General features: G+C 44.0%; 1 protein-coding gene across 8 annotated transcripts in view; it reads left to right on the forward strand.

Annotated features, from left to right (window-relative positions):
- wdr26a (WD repeat domain 26a) overlaps nt 1-19,128 on the forward strand; it is a 173,593-nt gene that overhangs the window by 90,956 nt on the left and 63,509 nt on the right. For all 8 annotated transcript variants that reach the window (XM_078212131.1, XM_078212129.1, XM_078212135.1 and 5 more), the window contains exon 9: nt 106-225. In XM_078212131.1, coding sequence (XP_078068257.1) covers nt 106-225 — 120 coding nt within the window. The remainder of the gene's footprint in view (nt 1-105; nt 226-19,128) is intronic.

Raw genomic sequence — 19,128 nt, forward strand, 5'->3', positions numbered from 1 at the left:
GTGTTTCTCATGTGTCGGTGCAAATGCAATGGGCTGAAGGGCCTCTTCTGCACTGTTTGATTCTATAACGCATTTCACTCTGAATTAAACATTTCCCCATTCCAGACGGGGGAGCTGAGAACCAAGATGAGTCAGTCTCATGAGGATAGTCTCACAAGTGTGGCTTGGAACCCAGATGGAAAACGCTTTGTGACCGGTGGACAACGTGGACAATTTTATCAGTGTGTAAGTTAGTCCGTTTCCACCTAATTTTTATCTGTATGCTTATCTCTTTGTCAAAATTTGCATTTATAAAATGATTATGATTGGACTGGCCAATTTATCTCATACTTCGACAAAACAGGTTAATTTACATTTTTGACATTCCCATATTTTGAACTATGATGTGAAGTTTGTCTTCATTTCCACTACTCCAGAATCCTCCTGGAGAGAAAATAGAATCCTTGGCAATTTATCTGCACAACAGTTTCCTTAAACCGCTCCCTCCTCCACCTTCACCTCTAACTGGTGCAAGTAGTTTGTGAATGTTTTTGGATCATAATCTTTGTGACATTCAGCTACTTCTGTTGTTCTTTAACCTTGATCACCTAGCCAAACACCTTTCCTGCCCTAGTACTGAATCCAAACGCTGCTAAAACATTGAATTGTTTTCATTCATTCATGGGATGTGTGTTGCTGGCTGGGTCAGCGTTCGTTGCCCATCCCTAATTGCCCTTGAGTGGCTTGTTTGGCCATGTTAGAGGGCACTTAAGAGTCAACTGCATTACTGTGGATCTGGAGTCAGATATAGAGCAGATCAGGTTAAGATGGCTGATTTCCTTTCCTAAAGGACATTCGTGAATCAGGTGGGTTTTTATGACAACAATAGTTTTATGGTTATCATTAGACCTTTAATTCCAGATTTATATTGAATTCAAATCTCACCATCCAATGTCATTAGACATGGGCACAAATAATTTTTGTGGCTCTGATTGTGGTGAACTATCCCTCAACTGCACTGCAAACTTCAACACAGTCGTCTACACCACCTTCTTCCAAAGCCTCTTCACCATTGCACGGTTAGGTGGTCTGTATACTTATTTCAGTTTTTGTCATCAGAGCTTCTTCAATAATGTCTTTGCAGCCCTTGCCACTTTACCCCTAAACCACGCCAAAGATCTTTCCTTGTTTTCTCTCACCTCCCCACTCCTGCTTCCTCTTCTACATGCTGTCCCTTAACAACATCACCCACAGCCGATACAAGATCAACTTACTTGCACAGGTACACGGATGAAACCTAACTCTATCTTTGCACCGCTTCTTGTTGATTCCTCCTGTCTCTGGATGACTGCTTGTCTGACATTCAAAACTAGGTTCCTCCAACCTCCCCTTCTTCACCCCCCACCCCCTCCAAGAATGGTCTCGGGCTGAATTTGCATCAGCATCATATGTGAATCTTAAGATGGCTTCTAACCCCATAATCTGTCGTAACGACTTACAAACCAGTAGGCTTTATCTAATTGGATTTCCAGTAAGCCTTTGACAAGGTGCTGCACAGGAGGCTGCTGAATAAGGTGTTAGAGGCAAGGTACTGCCATGAATAGAAGATTGGTTGACTGGCAGAAGGCAGAGTGCGGGGATAAAGAGGTCCTTTTCAGGATGGCAGCCGGTGACTAGTGGAGTTCCGCAGGGGTCAGTGTTGGAACCACAACTTTTCACTCTATACCTTAATGATCTAGATGAAGGAACTGAGGGCATTGTGGCTAAGTTTGCAGATGATACAAAGATAGGTGGAGGGACAGGTAGTATTGAGGAGTCAGGGAGGCTGCAGAAGGACCTGGACTGGTTAGGAGAGTGGACGAAAGTGGCAAATGGAATACATGGAAAAGTGTGAGGGTATGCACTTTGGTAGGAAGAATAGAGGCGTAGACTATTTTCTAAATGGGGAGAGAATTCCGAAATTGGAAGCGCAAAGAGACTTGGGAGTCCTAGTGCAGGATTCTCTTAAGGTTAACTTGCAGGTTGATTTGGTATTTAGGAAGGCAAATGCAATGTTAGCATTCATTTCAAGAGGACTAGAATACAAAAGCAGGCATTTACTGCTGAGACTTTATAAGGCTCTGGTCAGACCACATTTGGAATATTGTGAGCAACTTTGGGCCTGTATCTAAGGAAGGATCTGTAGCTTTGGGGAGGGTCCAGAGGAAGTTCCTGGGAATAAAAGGCTTGACATATGAAGAGCATTTGAGGACTCTGGGTCTGGAATTTAGAAGGATGGGGGCGGGGGGGGAAATCTCATTGGACATGGGGAGGATGTTTCCATTAGTAGGAGAGACTAGGATCCGAAGGCCCAGCCACAGAGTAAAGGGGTGACCTTTTAGAACCATGATGAAGAGGAATTTCTTCAGCCAGAGGGTGATGAATCTGTGGAATTCATTGCCACAAAGCTGTGGAGGCCTCCTTTATTTCATACACATCTATCCCATTGAACTCCCAATTTCTCTGACTTGCTACCTGTGCATTATTTGCCACAACTTCAGCTGCCCTCTAGAATTCCTGGCTTAAAACCCTCTGCACCTCTCTATCCTCCTTTAAGACTTCCTTAACGGGTTTAAAATTGAAATAATGGAACAAAGTAGATAGAAATAGCCTGTTTCCAGTGATTTAGGGATCTTAGATGCATTATCCATTACAACAGTTTTTGAGTCAGACTCTTTTAGATGCCTGCCAGTGATTGGAGCACGTGCATCTGGTTATGCAATGTGTGACATTCATTACAGGAGTGGGAAGGAGCAGAGCATGGCACTTGATGCAAACTCATGACTGAAAATGAACCTGTTTTTACCCTTGAGAAAACACATTGAGAGGTGTTACTGGAACATGCAAGTCTTTTATATACTTTGGTTGCTTGTCCTGTGGAAAGGTTCATATGTGAAAATTTCTATCCTCAGCACACTCTGGATTCAGTCAATTCAGCAAAAGTCCACTGTTACTTGCGGTAGCAAATACTGAAATGTGATGCTTTTGTCTTCAGCTTATTAGTAGATGGGCGTGTTTCCCTATATATATTAAACTCTTAATTTAAACCAGCTGAGAATGACGGCATAGTACAAGGCACCAAATTTCTAGTTAATCAGGAATCCTTTGTTTTGAGAATGCTTTAAGTGATCCAGTTACCCAAATGTTACAAAGTTCACTGCTGACCTTAATTAGATCAAACTGTTGGGCATATTTTGTTGCAATCTGTCCTGTTCACATTGTTCTTCACTGCACATCCCCAAATAAGCTGCTGCTTCTGTTCGAGTCCCTTGCAGTTCTGTTGCTTCCCTTGTAAACAAACATCCTGAGAATAATAGTATAATTATTCTACTGGATTAGTTGCTCAGGGCAGCAGGGGAATTTAAACTCGGCTAATGGGATGTGGGCACCGATGGCAAAGTCAAGCATACTGCCTTTGAGTGAAAGGTGCCTCCTTGAACTGCAGTTGTCCAGGTGATGTAGGTGTACTCACTGTGCTGTTAGAGTGGGAGTTCTAGAATTTTGAAGGAACAAAGATAGAGCTCCATGTCAAGATGATGTGTGACTTGGAAGGCTAGTATTCCCTTGGGTCTGCATCTTTTGTTCTTTTAAGTGATAGAGATCTCTATTTTGTAAGGTAATGTTGAAGGAGCCTTGGCAGTTGCTGAGCTGAATCTTGTAGATGGTGCGCACTGGTAGTGGAAGTGATACCAATCAAATCAGCTGCTATCTTGGATGGTTGAATGTCAAGGAGAAATGATGACGTTTCCCCCTTGCTGCAAATAGTCACTGACCAGCACTACAGTGCAACACATATCAGCCCGGTCTTGCATGTGGGCAAGGCCTGCTTCATTCATGGGTGCCACAGTGGTTAACACTTCCTAACAACACCAGGGAGCCGTGTTTCATTCCAGCCTTGGGTAACTGTCTGTGGGTTTCCTCCCACAGTCCACAGATATGCAGGTTAGGTGGATTGACCAGACTAGTGTCTCAAGATGGGTAGGTTAGGGAGGTTAGTGTGGTAAAGTTAATGGGGTTAGCTGGAATGAAACACGGGTCCCTGGTGTTGTTAGGCACAATCAGTAAGGATATGCAACAACACCTCCACAATCATCCTCAACACCGGTGCCCCACAAGGCTGTTCTCAGCCCCCTACTATACTCCTTATGACTGCGTGGTCAAATTCCCCTCCCTATTCCCCTCGATTTTCAAGTTTGCTGACGACACCACCATAGTGGGTTGAATCTCAAAGAATGTTGAGACAGAGTACAGAAATGAGATAAAGAATCCAGTGAACTGTTGCGGTGACAATCTCTCCCTCAGTGTCAACAAAACAAAGGAGATTGTCATCGACTTCAGGAAACATAAAGGAGAGCATGCCTTTGTCTACATCAACGGGGACAAAGTAGAAAGCGTCGAGATAGCGCTGGATACAAAATTGGCTTCTTGACAGAAGCCAGAGGGTGGTTGTAGAGAGGAGTTTTTCAAACTGGAGGCCTGTGACCAGCGGTGTGCCTCAGGGATCAGTGCCGGGCCCACTGTTACTTGTCATTTATATTAATGATTTGGATGAGAATATAGGGGGCATGGTTAGTAAGTTTGCAGATGAACACCAAGATCGGTGGCATGGTGGACAGTGAGGAAGGTTATCTCCAATTGCAGTGGGATCTTGATTAATTGGGCCAGTGGGCTGACGAATGGCAGATGGAGTTTAATTTAGACAAATGCGAGGTAATGCATTTTGGTAGATTGAACCAGGGCAGGACTTACTCAGTTAATGGTAGGGCTTTAAGGAGAGTTACAGAACAAAGAGATCGAGGGGTACATGTAGGGTGGCATGGACAAGTTGGGTCGAAGGGCCTGTTTCCATGCTGTAAACCTCTATGACTCTGAGAGCTTCAAGTTTCTAAGTGTCCAGATTATCAACAACGTGTCCTGGTCCCCCCATGCCAACACTATGGTTAAGAAAGCCCACCAACACCTCTACTTTCTCAGAAGACTAAGGAAATTCAGCATGCACCATAGAAAGCATTCTTTCTGGTTGTATCACAGCTTGGTATGGCTCCTGCTCTGCCCAAGACCGCAAGGAACTACAAAAGGTTGTGAATGTAGCCCAATCCATCACACAAACCAACCTCCCATCCATTGACTCTGTCCATACTTCCCGCTGCCTTGGCAAGGCAGCCAGCATAATTAAGGACCCCATGCACTCCGGACATTCTCTCCTCCACCTTCTTCAGTTGGGAAAAGGATACATAAGTCTGAGGTCACATACCGACCGACTCAAAAACAGTTTCTTCCCTGCTGCCATCAGACTTTTGAATGGACCTACCTTGCATTAAGTTGATCTTTCTCTGCACCCTAGTTATTACTGTAACACTACGTTCTGCGCTCTCTCATTTCCTTCTCTATGAATGGTATGCTTTGTCTGTATAGCACGCAAGAAACAATACTTTTCACTGCATGCTAATACAATAATAAATCAAATCAAAAAATGCATGGGGTTATGGGAATAGGGCTTGGGTAGGATGCTCTGTCAGAGTCGGTCCAGACTCGATGGACTTAATGGCTCCTGCACTGCAGGAATTCTGAGGGATTCTGTGATTACAGTTTGTGGAGATTATATTCCCACAAATACTCAAAGGTCGAAATCATGCACAGTGAACATAGTTTATATTGGGAATGAATTAGATAGGTTCCATCTGTTTAAAAATTTGAATGAAGGCGAACATGCCATTTGCCTCCTTTACTGCCTGCTGCACCTGCATGGTTACCTACAGTGACTGGTGCACAAGGACACCCAGCTTCCTCTCCACACTGCCCCCTCCCAATTTACAACCATTCAGGTCGTAATCTGCCGCCTTGTTTTTGCTTCCAAACTGTCTGGGACAAAAGTTGTTGAGAAGTTACCCATAGATGGAGTTGACTTACTCCTGGGAAATGATTCAGCTGGAGTGAATGTAATAGCTTTTCAAACAATCTCAAAAAAACCCAAGTAAGGTTCAAGTGATGGAACAGTTACAGGAAAAGGTTCCAGCAAATTTTCCCATGTGTGATGACCCAAGCAATGGCTAAGCAAAGTCCATCGTAGGACGTCAGTGTGACACCACAGACAGGTATTTGGTTCACTGAAACTACTTTAAGAAGCCATTTAGTAGTGTGTGTGGGACCTTTGTCAAAAGCAGGACATCAATACTTCTTCACTATTATGGATATGACAACTTGATTTCCAGGTGCCATCCCTTTAAGAACAATTACAGCTAAGATAGTAGTAGAGAAGTTAAAACAATTTTTCACTTTGCATTACCAGTCCCAGTCAGATCAATGTTCAAATTTTGTGTCTGAAACTTTTCAAAACACTAAGTGGTTTGGATATAAAACAGTTAAAGTCCACAGCATCATCCACAAACAAAAGGAGCTTGAGAGAGGTACCATCAAACTCTCAAAACCATGATTGAAGTGTATTGTCATATATAACGGCGTGATTGTGACAAAGGACTGGACTTGCTACCCGAGATTCACAGAATGAATTTACGGATTTTAATCATTTTGAATTTAATTGTAAATCTGAGGTAAAAGGTCCTTTGGAATTAATCAAAGAAAAGTTTTTAGGAGAGAAGGGCAAATCCTCTACGTTAGATTATGTATCTGTGTTCTAAGAACGACTCATGGACGCCTGCAAAGTGGCTCGAGAACGTCTCGCGGTTTCTTGAGCAAAGATGAAGGAATGGGCAGATAAGCAATCTGTGACCTGAACATTGCAACCAGGGGTTGTAGTGTTAGTGTTATTATCTTGGCAGGGGAACCCTTGAAACCCTTGAAGGCTAACATTCATTGGTCCATACATGGTAACTAAAAGGGTTGGTAAAATAAATTATTTGATGAGACATCCCAGATCTCGGGAAAATGAATTGGCTGTATCATATTGATATGCTAAAGCAATGCTATTATAGAGAGAAAGAGTCGGTATGTCAATACAGTGAAGGATGAGAGAGACAGAGTGAGGTAGAGGGAAACTTAGTTCACAAATTAAACCTCCTACTATCCGGTTAGCTAACTATTAGCTAAACATTCAGACATTCCTTACGATCAAAGATTTGTTGAAAGGATACTGGCAAGTACCTTTGCAGGACATTCTTAAGGGGGAGGGTGAGCAGCCAGAGGTCGTTGTACATATTGGTATCAACGACAGGTAGGAAAAGGGATGAGGTCCTGAAGTGTGAATATAGTGAGTTAGGCAGAAAGCTAAAGTGCAGGACCTCGAAGGTAGTAATTTCAGGACTATTACCGGTGCCACGTGCTAGTGAAAGTAGGAATAGGAAGATTAGGCAGATGAATGCGTGGCTTGAGAGCTGCTGCAGGGGGCAGGGATTTAGATTTTTGGATCATTGGGATCTTTTCTGGGGAAGGGGTGACCTGTTCAAGAGGGACGGGTTACACCTGAACTGGAGGGGAACTAACATCCTCGAGATTTGCTGGAGCCACTCGAGGGTTTAAACTAGTTTGGCAGGGGGGTGGGATCCAAAGCAGTAGGGAGACAGAAGAGAAGTTTGAAGACAGCACAGAAGTTAAAGGGAGCACATTAAGTAGTAATGGCAGTGTCAGTAATCCTAGTACCAGACACATCAGGCAAAAGAAAAACAGAGCAAGGGAAGTCCAGATTAAACTGCATTTATTTCAATGCAAGAGGCCTGACGGGCAAGGCAGATGAACTCAGGGCATGGATGCGTATGTGGGACTGGGATATTATAGCAATTACTGAAACATGGCTAAGGGAGGGACAGGATTGGCAGCTCAATGTTCCAGGATACAGATGCTATAGGAAAGATAGAACAGGAGGTAAGAGAGGAGGAGGGGTTGCATTTTTGCTTAGGGAAAAATCACAGCCGTACTGAGAGGGGATATACCCGAGGGTTCGACCACTGAGTCTATATGGGTAGAACTGAGAAATAAGAAGGGGGAAATCACTTTGATAGAGTTGTACTATAGACCCCCAAATAGTGGGAAATTGAGGAGCAAATATGTAAGGAGATTACAGATAGCTCCAGGAAAAATAGGAATAGTAATTGTCGGAGATTTTAACTTTCCCAACATTGACTGGGACAGACATAGTATTAGAGAGTTGGATGGAGAGAAATTTGTTGTGTATTCAGGAGGAATTTCTCATTCAGTATGTGGATGGCCCACTAGAGAGGGGGCAAAACTTGATGACCTCTTGGGAAATAAGGAAAGGCAGGTGACAGAAATGTTAGTGAGGGATCACTTTGGGACCAGTGACCATAATTCTATGAGTTTTAAGATAGCCATGGAGAATGATAGGTCTGGCCCAAAAGTTAAAATTCTGAATTACGGCAAGGCCAATTTTGATGGTATCAGCAGGAACTTTTAAAAGTTAATTGGGGGAGTCTGTGGGAAGGCAAAGGGACGTCTGGTAAGTGGGAGGCTTTCAAAAGTGTGTTAACCAGGGTTCAGGGTAAGCACGTTTCTCAAAGTGAAGGGCAAGGCTGGCAGAAGTAGGGAACCCTGGATGACTCGGGATATTGAGGCCCTGGTCAAGAAGAAGAAAGAGGCATATGACATGCATAGGCAGCTGGGATCAAGTGAATCCCTTGAAGAGTATAGAGGGTGTCGGAGTAGAGTTAAGAGAGAAATCAGGAGGGCAAAAAGGGGACACAAGATTGTTTTGGCAGATAAGGCAAAGGAGAATCCAAAGAACTTCTACAAAATATATAAAGGTCAAAAGAGTAACTAGGGAGAGAGTAGGGCCTCTTAAGGATCAACAAGGTCATCTATGTGTGGATCCACAAGGGATGGGTGAGATCCTAAATGAATATTTCTCATCAGTATTTACTGTTGAGAAAAGCATGGATGTTAGGGAACTTGGGGAAATAAATAGTGATGTCTTGAGGAGTGTACATATTACAGAGAAAGAGGTGCTGGAAGTCTTAAAGCGCATCAAGGTAGATAAATCCTCAGGACCTGATAAAGTATATCCCAGGACATTGTGGGAGGCAAGGGAGGAATTTGCGGGTCCCCTACCAGAGATATTTGAATCATCGATAGTCACGGGTGAGGTGCCTGAAGATTGGAGAGTGGCAAATGTGCCTTTGTTTAAAAAGGGCTGCAGGGAAAAGCTTGGGAACTATAGGACAGTGAGCCTCACATCTGTGGTGGGTAAGTTGGAAGATATTTTGAGAGACAGGATCTACAGGCATTAAGAGACGCAAGAACTGATTAGGGACAGTCAGCATGTGAGTGGAAAATCATGTCTCAAATTTGATTGAGTTTTTTGAAGGGGTAACCAAGAAGGTAGATGAGGGCAATGCAGTTGATGATGTCTACACGGACTTTAGCAAGGCCTTTGACCAGGTACCGCATGGTAGGTTGTTGCATAAGGTTAAATCTCACGGGATCCAGGGTGAGGTATCTAAATGGATACAAAATTGGCTTCTTGATAGAATAAGAAGTCTTAACAAAACCAGGTTAAAGTCCAACAGGTTTATTTGGTAGCAAAAGCCAAACCTTGTTTGTAATCAGAACTCCACCCACCTGACAAAGGGACAGCCTGTTCCGAAAGCTCGTGGCTTTTGCAACCAAATAAACCTGTTGTATTTTAACCTGGTGTTGTTAGACTTCTTACTGTGTTTACCCCAGTCCAACGCCAGCATCTCCACTTCTTGATGGAAGCCAGGAGGTGGTTGTAGACGGTTGTTTTTCCAACTGGAGGCCTGTGACCAGCGGTGTGCCTCGGATCAGTGCTGGGTCCACTGTTATTTGGCATTTATATTAATGATTTGGATGAGAATATAGGAGGCATGGTTAGTAAGTTTGCAGATGACACCAAGATTGGTGGCATAGTGGACAGTGAAGAAAGTTATCTCTGATTGCAATGGGATCTTGATCAGTTGGGCCAGTGGGCTGACAAATGGCAGATGGAGTTTAATTTAGATAAATACGAGGTGATGCATTTTGGTAGATTGAACCAGGGCAGGACTTACTCAGTTAATGGTAGGGCATTGGGGAGAGTTACAGAACAAAGAGATCTCGGGATACATGTTAATAGCTCCTTGAAAGTGGAGTCACAGGTGGACAGAGTGGTGAAGAAGGCATTCGGCATGCTTAGTTTCATCGGTCAGAACATTGAATACAGGAGTTGAAGTTGTACAAGACATTGGTAAGGCCACACTTGGAATACTGTGTACAGTTCTGATCACCCTATTCTAGAAACAATATTATTAAGCTAGAAAGGGTGCAGAAGAGATTTACTAGGATGCTACCAGGACTTGATGGTTTGAGTTATAAGGAGAGGCTGGATAGACTGGGACTTTTTTCTCTGGAGCGTAGGAGGCTGAGGGGTGATCTTATAAAGGTCTATAAAATAATGAGGGGCACAGATCAGCTAGATAGTCAATATCCTTTCCCAAAGGTAGAGGAGTCTAAAACTAGAGGCCATAGGTTTAAGGTGAGAGGGGAGAGATACAAAAGTGTCCAGAGGGGCAATCTTTTCATCGAGGGTGGTGAGTGTCTGGAACAAGTTGCCAGAGGTAGTAGTAAAGGCGGGTACAATTTTGTCTTTTAAAAAGCATTTAGACAGTTACATGGGTAAGATGGGTATAGAGGGATATGGGTCAAATGCGGGCAATTGGGATTAGCTTGGGGGCTTTTTTTAAAAAAAAGGGCAGCATGGACAAGTTGGGCCGAAGGGCCTGTTTCCATGATGTAAACCTCTTATCACTCTAAGTACCATTAACGTTATGAGCTAAGATTGTTTTTGTCTCACTGGGCTCTATGTATGCAGCGTAATGCCATTCAGACTAATAAATGCTCCTGCCTCTTTCAAAGCGTTAATGAATCAAGTGGTCATTCATGTTTCTAACTGTGTGGTCTACTTGGATGATGTATTGATATGCCGCAACACTTGAAATGACAACCTAAAACAATTGGAAGCTCTCTTTAAACAATTATAGCGGCAGATCTGGTAATAAACCTTGCCAAGCGTGAGCTTGCGAAAGCTCGAGTAACTTAATTAGGACATATTGTAGGGCAAGGACAAGTGTTACCCAGGGCAGTGAAGGTGCAGGCTTTGATGGAATTCCTTGTTCCTAAATCATGAGATTTCTTTTTGAGACGTGGGGCTTCTATTGTACATTTGTATCAAGCTCCAGCACAATAACTGCTCTACTAATGATTTATTGCAAAAGAAAGCAAAGGTAGTATGATCAAGAGAGTGCCAGATAGCTTTTGAGAATCTGATGGCAATTAGGAACATAGGAACAGGAGTAGGTCATTCAACCCGTCAAACCTGCTCCGCCATTCATTACAATCATGGCTGATTGGACACTTCAGTGTCTTTTACACCCAATATCCCCATAACCCTTTACATTATGGCTAATCACAAATCTTATCAAGCTCTGCTTTAAACATAAACAATGAATGAGCTTCCACAGCCCTCTGAGGTAAAGAATTCCGAAGCTATACCACCCTCTGTGTAAAGAAATTTCTCTTCATCTCTGTTCTAGGTGGCATCCCCTTATTTTGAAATTGTGTGCCTGATTCTAGAGTCCCTAAAGAATTGAAACATCTTGCCTGCATCTACCCTGTCTATTCCTTTAAGTATTTTGTAAGTTTCAGTGAGATCACCCCTCATTCTCAAAACTCTAGAGAATACAGGCCCAGTTTTCCAAATCACTCTTTATAAGTTAGTCCTGCCATCCCTGAATTAAGTCTGGTGAATCTTTGTTGCACTATCTCAATGACAATAATATCCTTTGAGTTAAGGGCCCACTACTTCAGGTGCAGTCTAATCTAGCTTCTGTGCAATTGAAGGAGGACCTCATTACTGCACTCAAATCCTCTTCTAGTGAAGGCCAACATTCCATTAGCATTCCTAATAGCTTGCTGTACCTGCCTTTTTCCTCGGATGGTGTTGGCTAGCACGAGGGGGCATAGCTTTAAATTGAGGGGTTGTAGACAGTGGGGAGGGAAGTGGCAGGTTACAGAGGGACATAGATAAGCTGCAGAGCTGGGCTGAGAGGTGGCAAATGGAGTTTAATGCGGAAAAGTGTGAGGTGATTCACTTTGGAAGGAGTAACAGGAATACAGAGTACTGGGCTAATGGTAAGATACTTGGTAGTGTGGATGAACAGAGGGATCTGGGTGTCCATGTGCATAGATCCCTGAAAGTTGGCACCCAGGTTGATAGGGTTGTTAAGAAGGCGTACGGAGTGTTAGCTTTTATTGGTAGAGGGATTGAGTTTCGGAGCCAGGAGGTCATGCTGCAACTGTACAAAACTCTGGTGCGGCCGCATTTGGAGTATTGCGTACAGTTCTGGTCGCCGTATTATAGGAAAGATGTGGAAGTGTTGGAAAGGGTGCAGAGGAGATTTACCAGGATGTTGCCTGGTATGGTGGGAAGGTCTTATGAGGAAAGGCTGAGGGGCTTGAGGTTGTTTTCGTTAGAGAGAAGAAGGTTAAGAGGTGACTTAATAGAGGCATACAAGATGATCAGAGGATTAGATGGGGTGGATAGTGAGAGCCTTTTTCCTCGGATGGTGTTGGCTAGCACGAGGGGACATAGCTTTAAATTGAGGGGTGAGAGATATAGGACAGATGTTAGAGGTAGGTTCTTTACTCAGAGAGTAGTAAGGGCGTGGAATGCCCTGCCTGCAGCAGTGGTGGACTCGTCAACGTTGAGAGCGTTCAAGTGGTTATTGGATAAACATATGGAAGACATTGGAATAGTGTAGATTAGAGGGGCTTTAGATTGGTACCACTGGTCGGCGCAACATCGAGGGCCGAAGGGCCTGTACTGCGCTGTAATGTTCTATGTCCTATCCAAACAGATTCCACACATTGTTCTTCCCTTCTGAGACCCTCCCTTGCTATGGCCCTGATCCCATCCCTTGCTATCAGTGCAACTCCACTTCCTTTCCTGTCTGTCCATCCTAAACTTTGAATATCCTTCAATACTCAGTTCTCAGCCTTGGTCCCCATACAACCATGCTTTCGTAATGACAATTATATCGTACCCATTTACCTTGGTTTGTGCCTTTAGATCATCTACTTTGTTATGAATGCCACGCGCATTCCAGTAAAGCGCCTTAACTTTGCCTTTTTGACACCATTCTGCATTCGATGCATATTCAATGCTTTGCTTTGTCTCTCTTGCCTTCTAGTCCCATTACTACTACCTGTTACCAACTTTACTTCCTTCTAACTTGGGCCACTCTTCAGGTTCCCAACCCCCTGAACAAGTTAGTTTAAACCCACCCCAACAGCAATAGCAAATTTCCTTGAGAGTATATCAGTGCCAGTCCTGTTAAGCTTGTACAGGTCCCACCTGCCCCAGAACTGCTCCCAGGCCTCAGAAATTTGATGTCTTCCCTCCTACATTCTTTCTCCAGCTACACATTTAATTGACTAATCCTTCTATTCTGATGCTCACTAGCACATGGAACTGGGAGTAATCCTGAGATTACTGCTCTTAAATCATGTTTTTAAAAAAATATTATTCCCAACTCCCTGAAATCTGCTTTCAGGATCTCATCCCTCTTCTATGTTACCAATGCAGACAACTACTTCTGACTGATTGCCCTCTCTGAAGGATGTCCTGCAGCTGTTCTGATATCCTTGACCCTGGCATCCAAGAGGCAACACACCATCCAAGAGTTATGTTTATTGCCGCATAAATGCCTGTCTGATTCCCTGGCTGTGGAATCCTTCATCACTATTGATGGATCTGATTAAAATGAAACGTACGTTAAGTCCAGGCAACTGAAAACAGATGGAGCTCTGGAGGAATACAGAGAGAGTAGGAAAGATCTCAAACGGGGAGTTAGAAGGGCAAAAAGAGGTCACGAGATGTTCTTGGCAGGCAGGATTAAGGAGAATTCTAAGGCATTCTATTCATACGTTAGGAACAAAAGAGTTGTCAGGGAGAAAATCGGACCTCTCAGGGACAAAGGAGGGGAATTATGCTTAGAACCCAAGGGAATAGGGGAGATCCTAAATGAATACTTTGCATCGGTATTCACGAAGGAGAGGGGCGTGTTAACCGGGAGTGTCTCGGAGGGAGGTGTTGACCCGTTAGAGAAAATCTCCATTACAAGAGAGGAAGTGTTAGGTTTTTTAGGGAACATTAAAACTGACAAAGCCCCAGGGCCTGATGGCATCTATCCTCGACTGCTTAGGGAGATAAGAGGTGAAATTGCTGGGCCTCTGACGGAAATCTTTGTCGCTTCTTTGGACACGGGTGAGGTCCCTGAGGATTGGAGGATAGTGAATGTGGTCCCGTTGTTTAAAAAGGGTAGCAGGGATAACCCAGGAAATTATAGGCCAGTGAGCTTGACGTCCGTGGTAGGGAAGTTGTTGGAGAGGATTCTTAGAGACAGGATGTATGTGCATTTAGAACGGAACAATCTCATTAGTGACAGACAGCATGGTTTTGTAAGAGGGAGGTCGTGCCTTACAAATTTGGTGGAGTTTTTTGAGGAAGTGACAGAAACGGTTGATGAAGGAAGGGCCGTGGATGTCGTCTATATGGATTTCAGTAAGGCATTTGACAAAGTCCCACATGGCAGGTTGGTTAAGAAGGTTAAGGCTCATGGGATACAAGGAGAAGTGGCTAGATGGGTGGAGAACTGGCTTGGCCATAGGAGACAGAGGGTAGTGGTCGAAGGGTCTTTTTCCGGCTGGAGGTCTGTGACCAGTGGTGTTCCGCAGGGCTCTGTACTGGGACCTCTGCTATTTGTGCTATACATAAATGATTTGGAAGAAGGTGTAACTGGTGTAATCAGCAAGTTTGCGGATGACACGAAGATGGCTGGACTTGCGGAGAGGTGGCAGATGGAGTTTAATCCGGATAAATGCGATGTGATGCATTTTGGAAGAAATAATGTAGGGAGGAGTTATACAATAAATGGCAGAGTCATCAGGAGTATAGAAACACAGAGGGACCTAGGTGTGCAAGTCCACAAATCCTTGAAGGTGGCAACACAGGTGGAGAAGGTGGTGAAGAAGGCCATAAGACCATAAGACATAGGAGCGGAAGTAAGGCCATTCGGCCCATCGAGTCCACTCCACCATTCAATCATGGTTGATTTCAACTCCATTTACCCGCTCTCTCCCCATAGCCCTTAATTCCTCGAGAAATCAAGAATTTATCAATTTCTGTCTTGAAGACGCTCAACGTCTCGGCCTCCACAGCCCTCTGTGGCAATGAATTCCACAGACCTACCACTCTCTGGCTGAAGAAATTTCTCCTCATCTCTGTTCTAAAGTGACTCCCTTTTATTCTAAGGCTGTGCCCCCGCGTCCTAGTCTCCCCTGCTAATGGAAACAACTTCCCTACGTCCATCCTATCTAAGCCGTTCATTATCTTGTAAGTCTCTATCAGATCTCCCCTCAACCTCCTAAACTCCAATGAATATAATCCCACGATCCTCAGACGTTCATCGTATGTCAGGCCTACCATTCCTGGGATCATCCGTGTGAATCTCCGCTGGACCCGCTCCAGTGCCAGTATGTCCTTCCTGAGGTGTGGGGCCCAAAATTGCTCACAGTACTCCAAATGGGGCCTAACCAGTGCTTTATAAAGCCTCAGAAGTACATCCCTGCTTTTGTATTCCAAGCCTCTTGAGATAAATGACAACATTACATTTGCTTTCTTAATTACGGACTCAACCTGCAAGTTTACCTTTAGAGAATCCTGGACTAGGACTCCCAAGTCCCTTTGCACTTTAGCATTATGAATTTTGTCACCGTTTAGAAAATAGTCCATGCCTCTATTCTTTTTTCCAAAGTGCACGACCTCGCACTTGCCCACGTTGAATTTCATCAGCCACTTCTTGGACCACTCTCCTAAACTGTCTAAATCTTTCTGCAGCCTCCCCACCTCCTCAATACTACCTGCCCCTCCACCTATCTTTGTATCATCGGCAAACTTGGCCAGAATGCCCCCAGTCCTGTCATCTAGATCGTTAATATATAAAGAGAACAGCTGTGGCCCCAACATTGAACCCTGCGGGACACCACTTGTCACCGGTTGCCATTCTGAGAAAGAACCTTTTATCCCAACTCTCTGCCTTCTGTCTGACAGCCAATCGTCAATCCATGTTAGTACCTTGCCTCGAAGGCATATGGTATGCTTGCCTTTATAGGACGGGGTATAGAGTATAAAAGCTGGAGTCTGATGATGCAGCTGTACAGAACGCTGGTTAGGCCACATTTGGAATACTGCATCCAGTTCTGGTCGCCGCACTACCAGAAGGACGTGGAGGCGTTGGAGAGAGTGCAGAGAAGGTTTACCAGGATGTTGCCTGGTATGGAGGGTCTTAGCTATGAGGAGAGATTGGGTAGACTGGGGTTGTTCTCCTTGGAAAGACGGAGAATGAGGGGAGATCTAATAGAGGTATACAAGATTATGAAGGGTATAGATAGGGTGAACAGTGGGAAGCTTTTTCCCAGGTCGGAGGTGACGATCACGAGGGGTCACGGGCTCAAGCTGAGAGGGGCGAAGTATAACTCAGACATCAGAGGGACGTTTTTTACACAGAGGGTGGTGGGGGCCTGGAATGCGCTGACAAGTAGGGTGGTGGAGGCAGGCACGCTGACATTGTTTAAGACTTACCTGGATAGTCACATGAGCAGCCTGGGAATGGAGGGATACAAACGATTGGTCTAGTTGGACCAAGGAGCGGCACAGGCTTGGAGGGCCGAAGGGCCTGTTTCCTGTGCTGTACTGTTCTTTGTTCTTTGTATTGCCCTTTCATTCTTCTTCTTCCCCTCTACAGCTGAGTCACCCATGGTTCACAGGCTGGGCTCTGGCTGCACTCCCCTGAGGAACTTCATCAGCTTTCAAAATGAAAAACTGATTTAACAAGCAGGATAGACTCTGGGGCATCCTGTGGTATTTGTCTGGTTATCTTAGACTGCCTGGTAGTTGCCTATTACCTCTCTGGCTGCACACTTCTAACCTGCAGCGTGATACCTCTCTAAATGTGCTGCCCACTTAGTCCTCTGCCTCACGAATGCACAATAGTAACGCCGACCACCGCTCAAGTTCTGAAACCCAGAGCTTGATCTTGTACAGCTGTTGACGTGCCCTACAGACTTTTGTCTAGGATATATGATGCATCCACGACTTCACACATGCCACAGGATATACACTTCACTTGGCCAAGCTGACCTGCCATTCCGTATTTCTAAAAAACTATTTATTACACTTGGCGTAAAAAGTAGAATGAATAGAATAAATTACTAGCAACCTAACATAACTACTCTTAGTAAGTAGTCTCACAACACCAGGTTAAAGTCCAATTTACTGTGCCTCCCCCAGTCCAATTCCACCAACTCCACATCATAACTACTCTTATGCCAACTTTATCTTTCTTTGTTTATTCCCTATGTCACTTTGACTTGATTTAACTTTAATTCCCGAATGATAGTGTTCTTTACTGAAATCCAAAGAGCTACTTCTTTATAAATGATATTTTTTTCTAGTTGAAGCTATTTAAACACAATCCCGAACAGCAGCTTCTCACAAACCAATGAACTTCGTTTTCCTGTGATGTCACTCCTAGATTTTTTTTCAAACTCAGCCTGCTGCCTGCGTAGAGGTGTCCCTCACAGGTCTGGCTGTCACCGCTCCTGGAAGGTGCGATTCTAACTAGTTGTTAGCTGCCCCTCATTTCGCTAAACTTTTCAAGGTGGCAATTGATACTAGTGACCGAGAGGGTGTGCGATTTTTATTACAGGAAGATGAATCGGGCATTGAGTATTAGATCCAAGGGAGAGGCAAATTGGCCAAGAAAAACAGACTCCAGGTTTGGGAGCAGTTTAGAATTCAGCAAAGAAGGACCAAGGGATTGATTAAGAAGGGGAAAATAGAGAATGAGAGTAAGCTTGTGGGGAACATATAAATAACAAAAGTTTCTATAAGTTTGTGAGGAGAAAAAGATTGAAGACAAATGTCAGAAACAGGAACTTATAAAGAGGAACAAACTGAATACATACTTTGGTTCTGTGGTTCTGTCTTCACAAATGAGGACACAAATAAGATGCCAGAAATGTTGGGGAGCACAGGGTTTAGTGAGAGTGAGGCACAAGGCAATCATTAGTAGAGAAATTGTGTTGGGGAAACAGATTGAAGACCGATAAATCCCCAGGACCTGATAATCTGCATCCCAGAGTACTTAACGAAGTGGCCCAAGAAATAGTGGATGCATTGGTGGTCATCAAGATTCTATCGACTCTGGAACAGTTCCTACAGAGGGTAGCTAATGTAACCCCCTATTTAAAAAGGGAAGTAGTGAGAGGGAAGTAGAGAGAAAACGGAATTATAGACCAGTAAGCTTGACGGTGGGGAAAATTCTGGAATCCATTATCAAAGTAGTGAGAGGGAAGTAGAGAGAAAACGGAATTATAGACCAGTAAGCTTGACGGTGGGGAAAATTCTGGAATCCATTATCAAAGATTTTATAGCAAAGCATTTGGAAAACAGTGGCAGGATTGGACAGAGTTGGCATGGATTTATGAAAGGGAAATCATGCTTGACAAATATACTGGAATTCTTCGAGGATATGACGAGTAAACTTCATGAGGGAGAGCCAGTGGCTGTGGTTTATTTGGACTTTCAGAAGGCTTACGACAAAGTCCCACATGAGAGATGAGTGTATAATTAAAGCACATGGGGTTGGGGTTTGTGTATTGAAATGGATCGAAAACTGGTTGGCAGACAGGAAACAAAAAGAGTAGGAATAAACGTGTCTTTTTCCAAATGGCAGGCAGTGACTAGTGGAGTACCGCAGGGATCAGTGCTGGGACCTCAGTTATTCACCATATAAAGGACTTGGATGAGGGAATCAAATGTAATCTCTCCAAATTTGCAAATGACTCAAAGCTGGATGGGAGGGTGAGCTGATCCTCCATTGTGGTTTGGAGAAGTTGAGTGAATGGTCAAATGAATGCAAGATGCAATGCAATTTAGATAAATGTGAGGTTATCCACTTTGGCAAAAACCGGAAAGCAGATTGCTATCTGGCAACAAATTAGGAAAGGGGAATCTGCAACCTAGGTGTCCTTGTGCACCAGTCATTGAAGGTAAGCATGAACGTGCAGCAGGTAGTAAAAAAG

Source organism: Mustelus asterias, chromosome 5, assembly GCF_964213995.1.
Source record: "Mustelus asterias chromosome 5, sMusAst1.hap1.1, whole genome shotgun sequence".
NCBI lineage: Eukaryota > Metazoa > Chordata > Chondrichthyes > Carcharhiniformes > Triakidae > Mustelus > Mustelus asterias.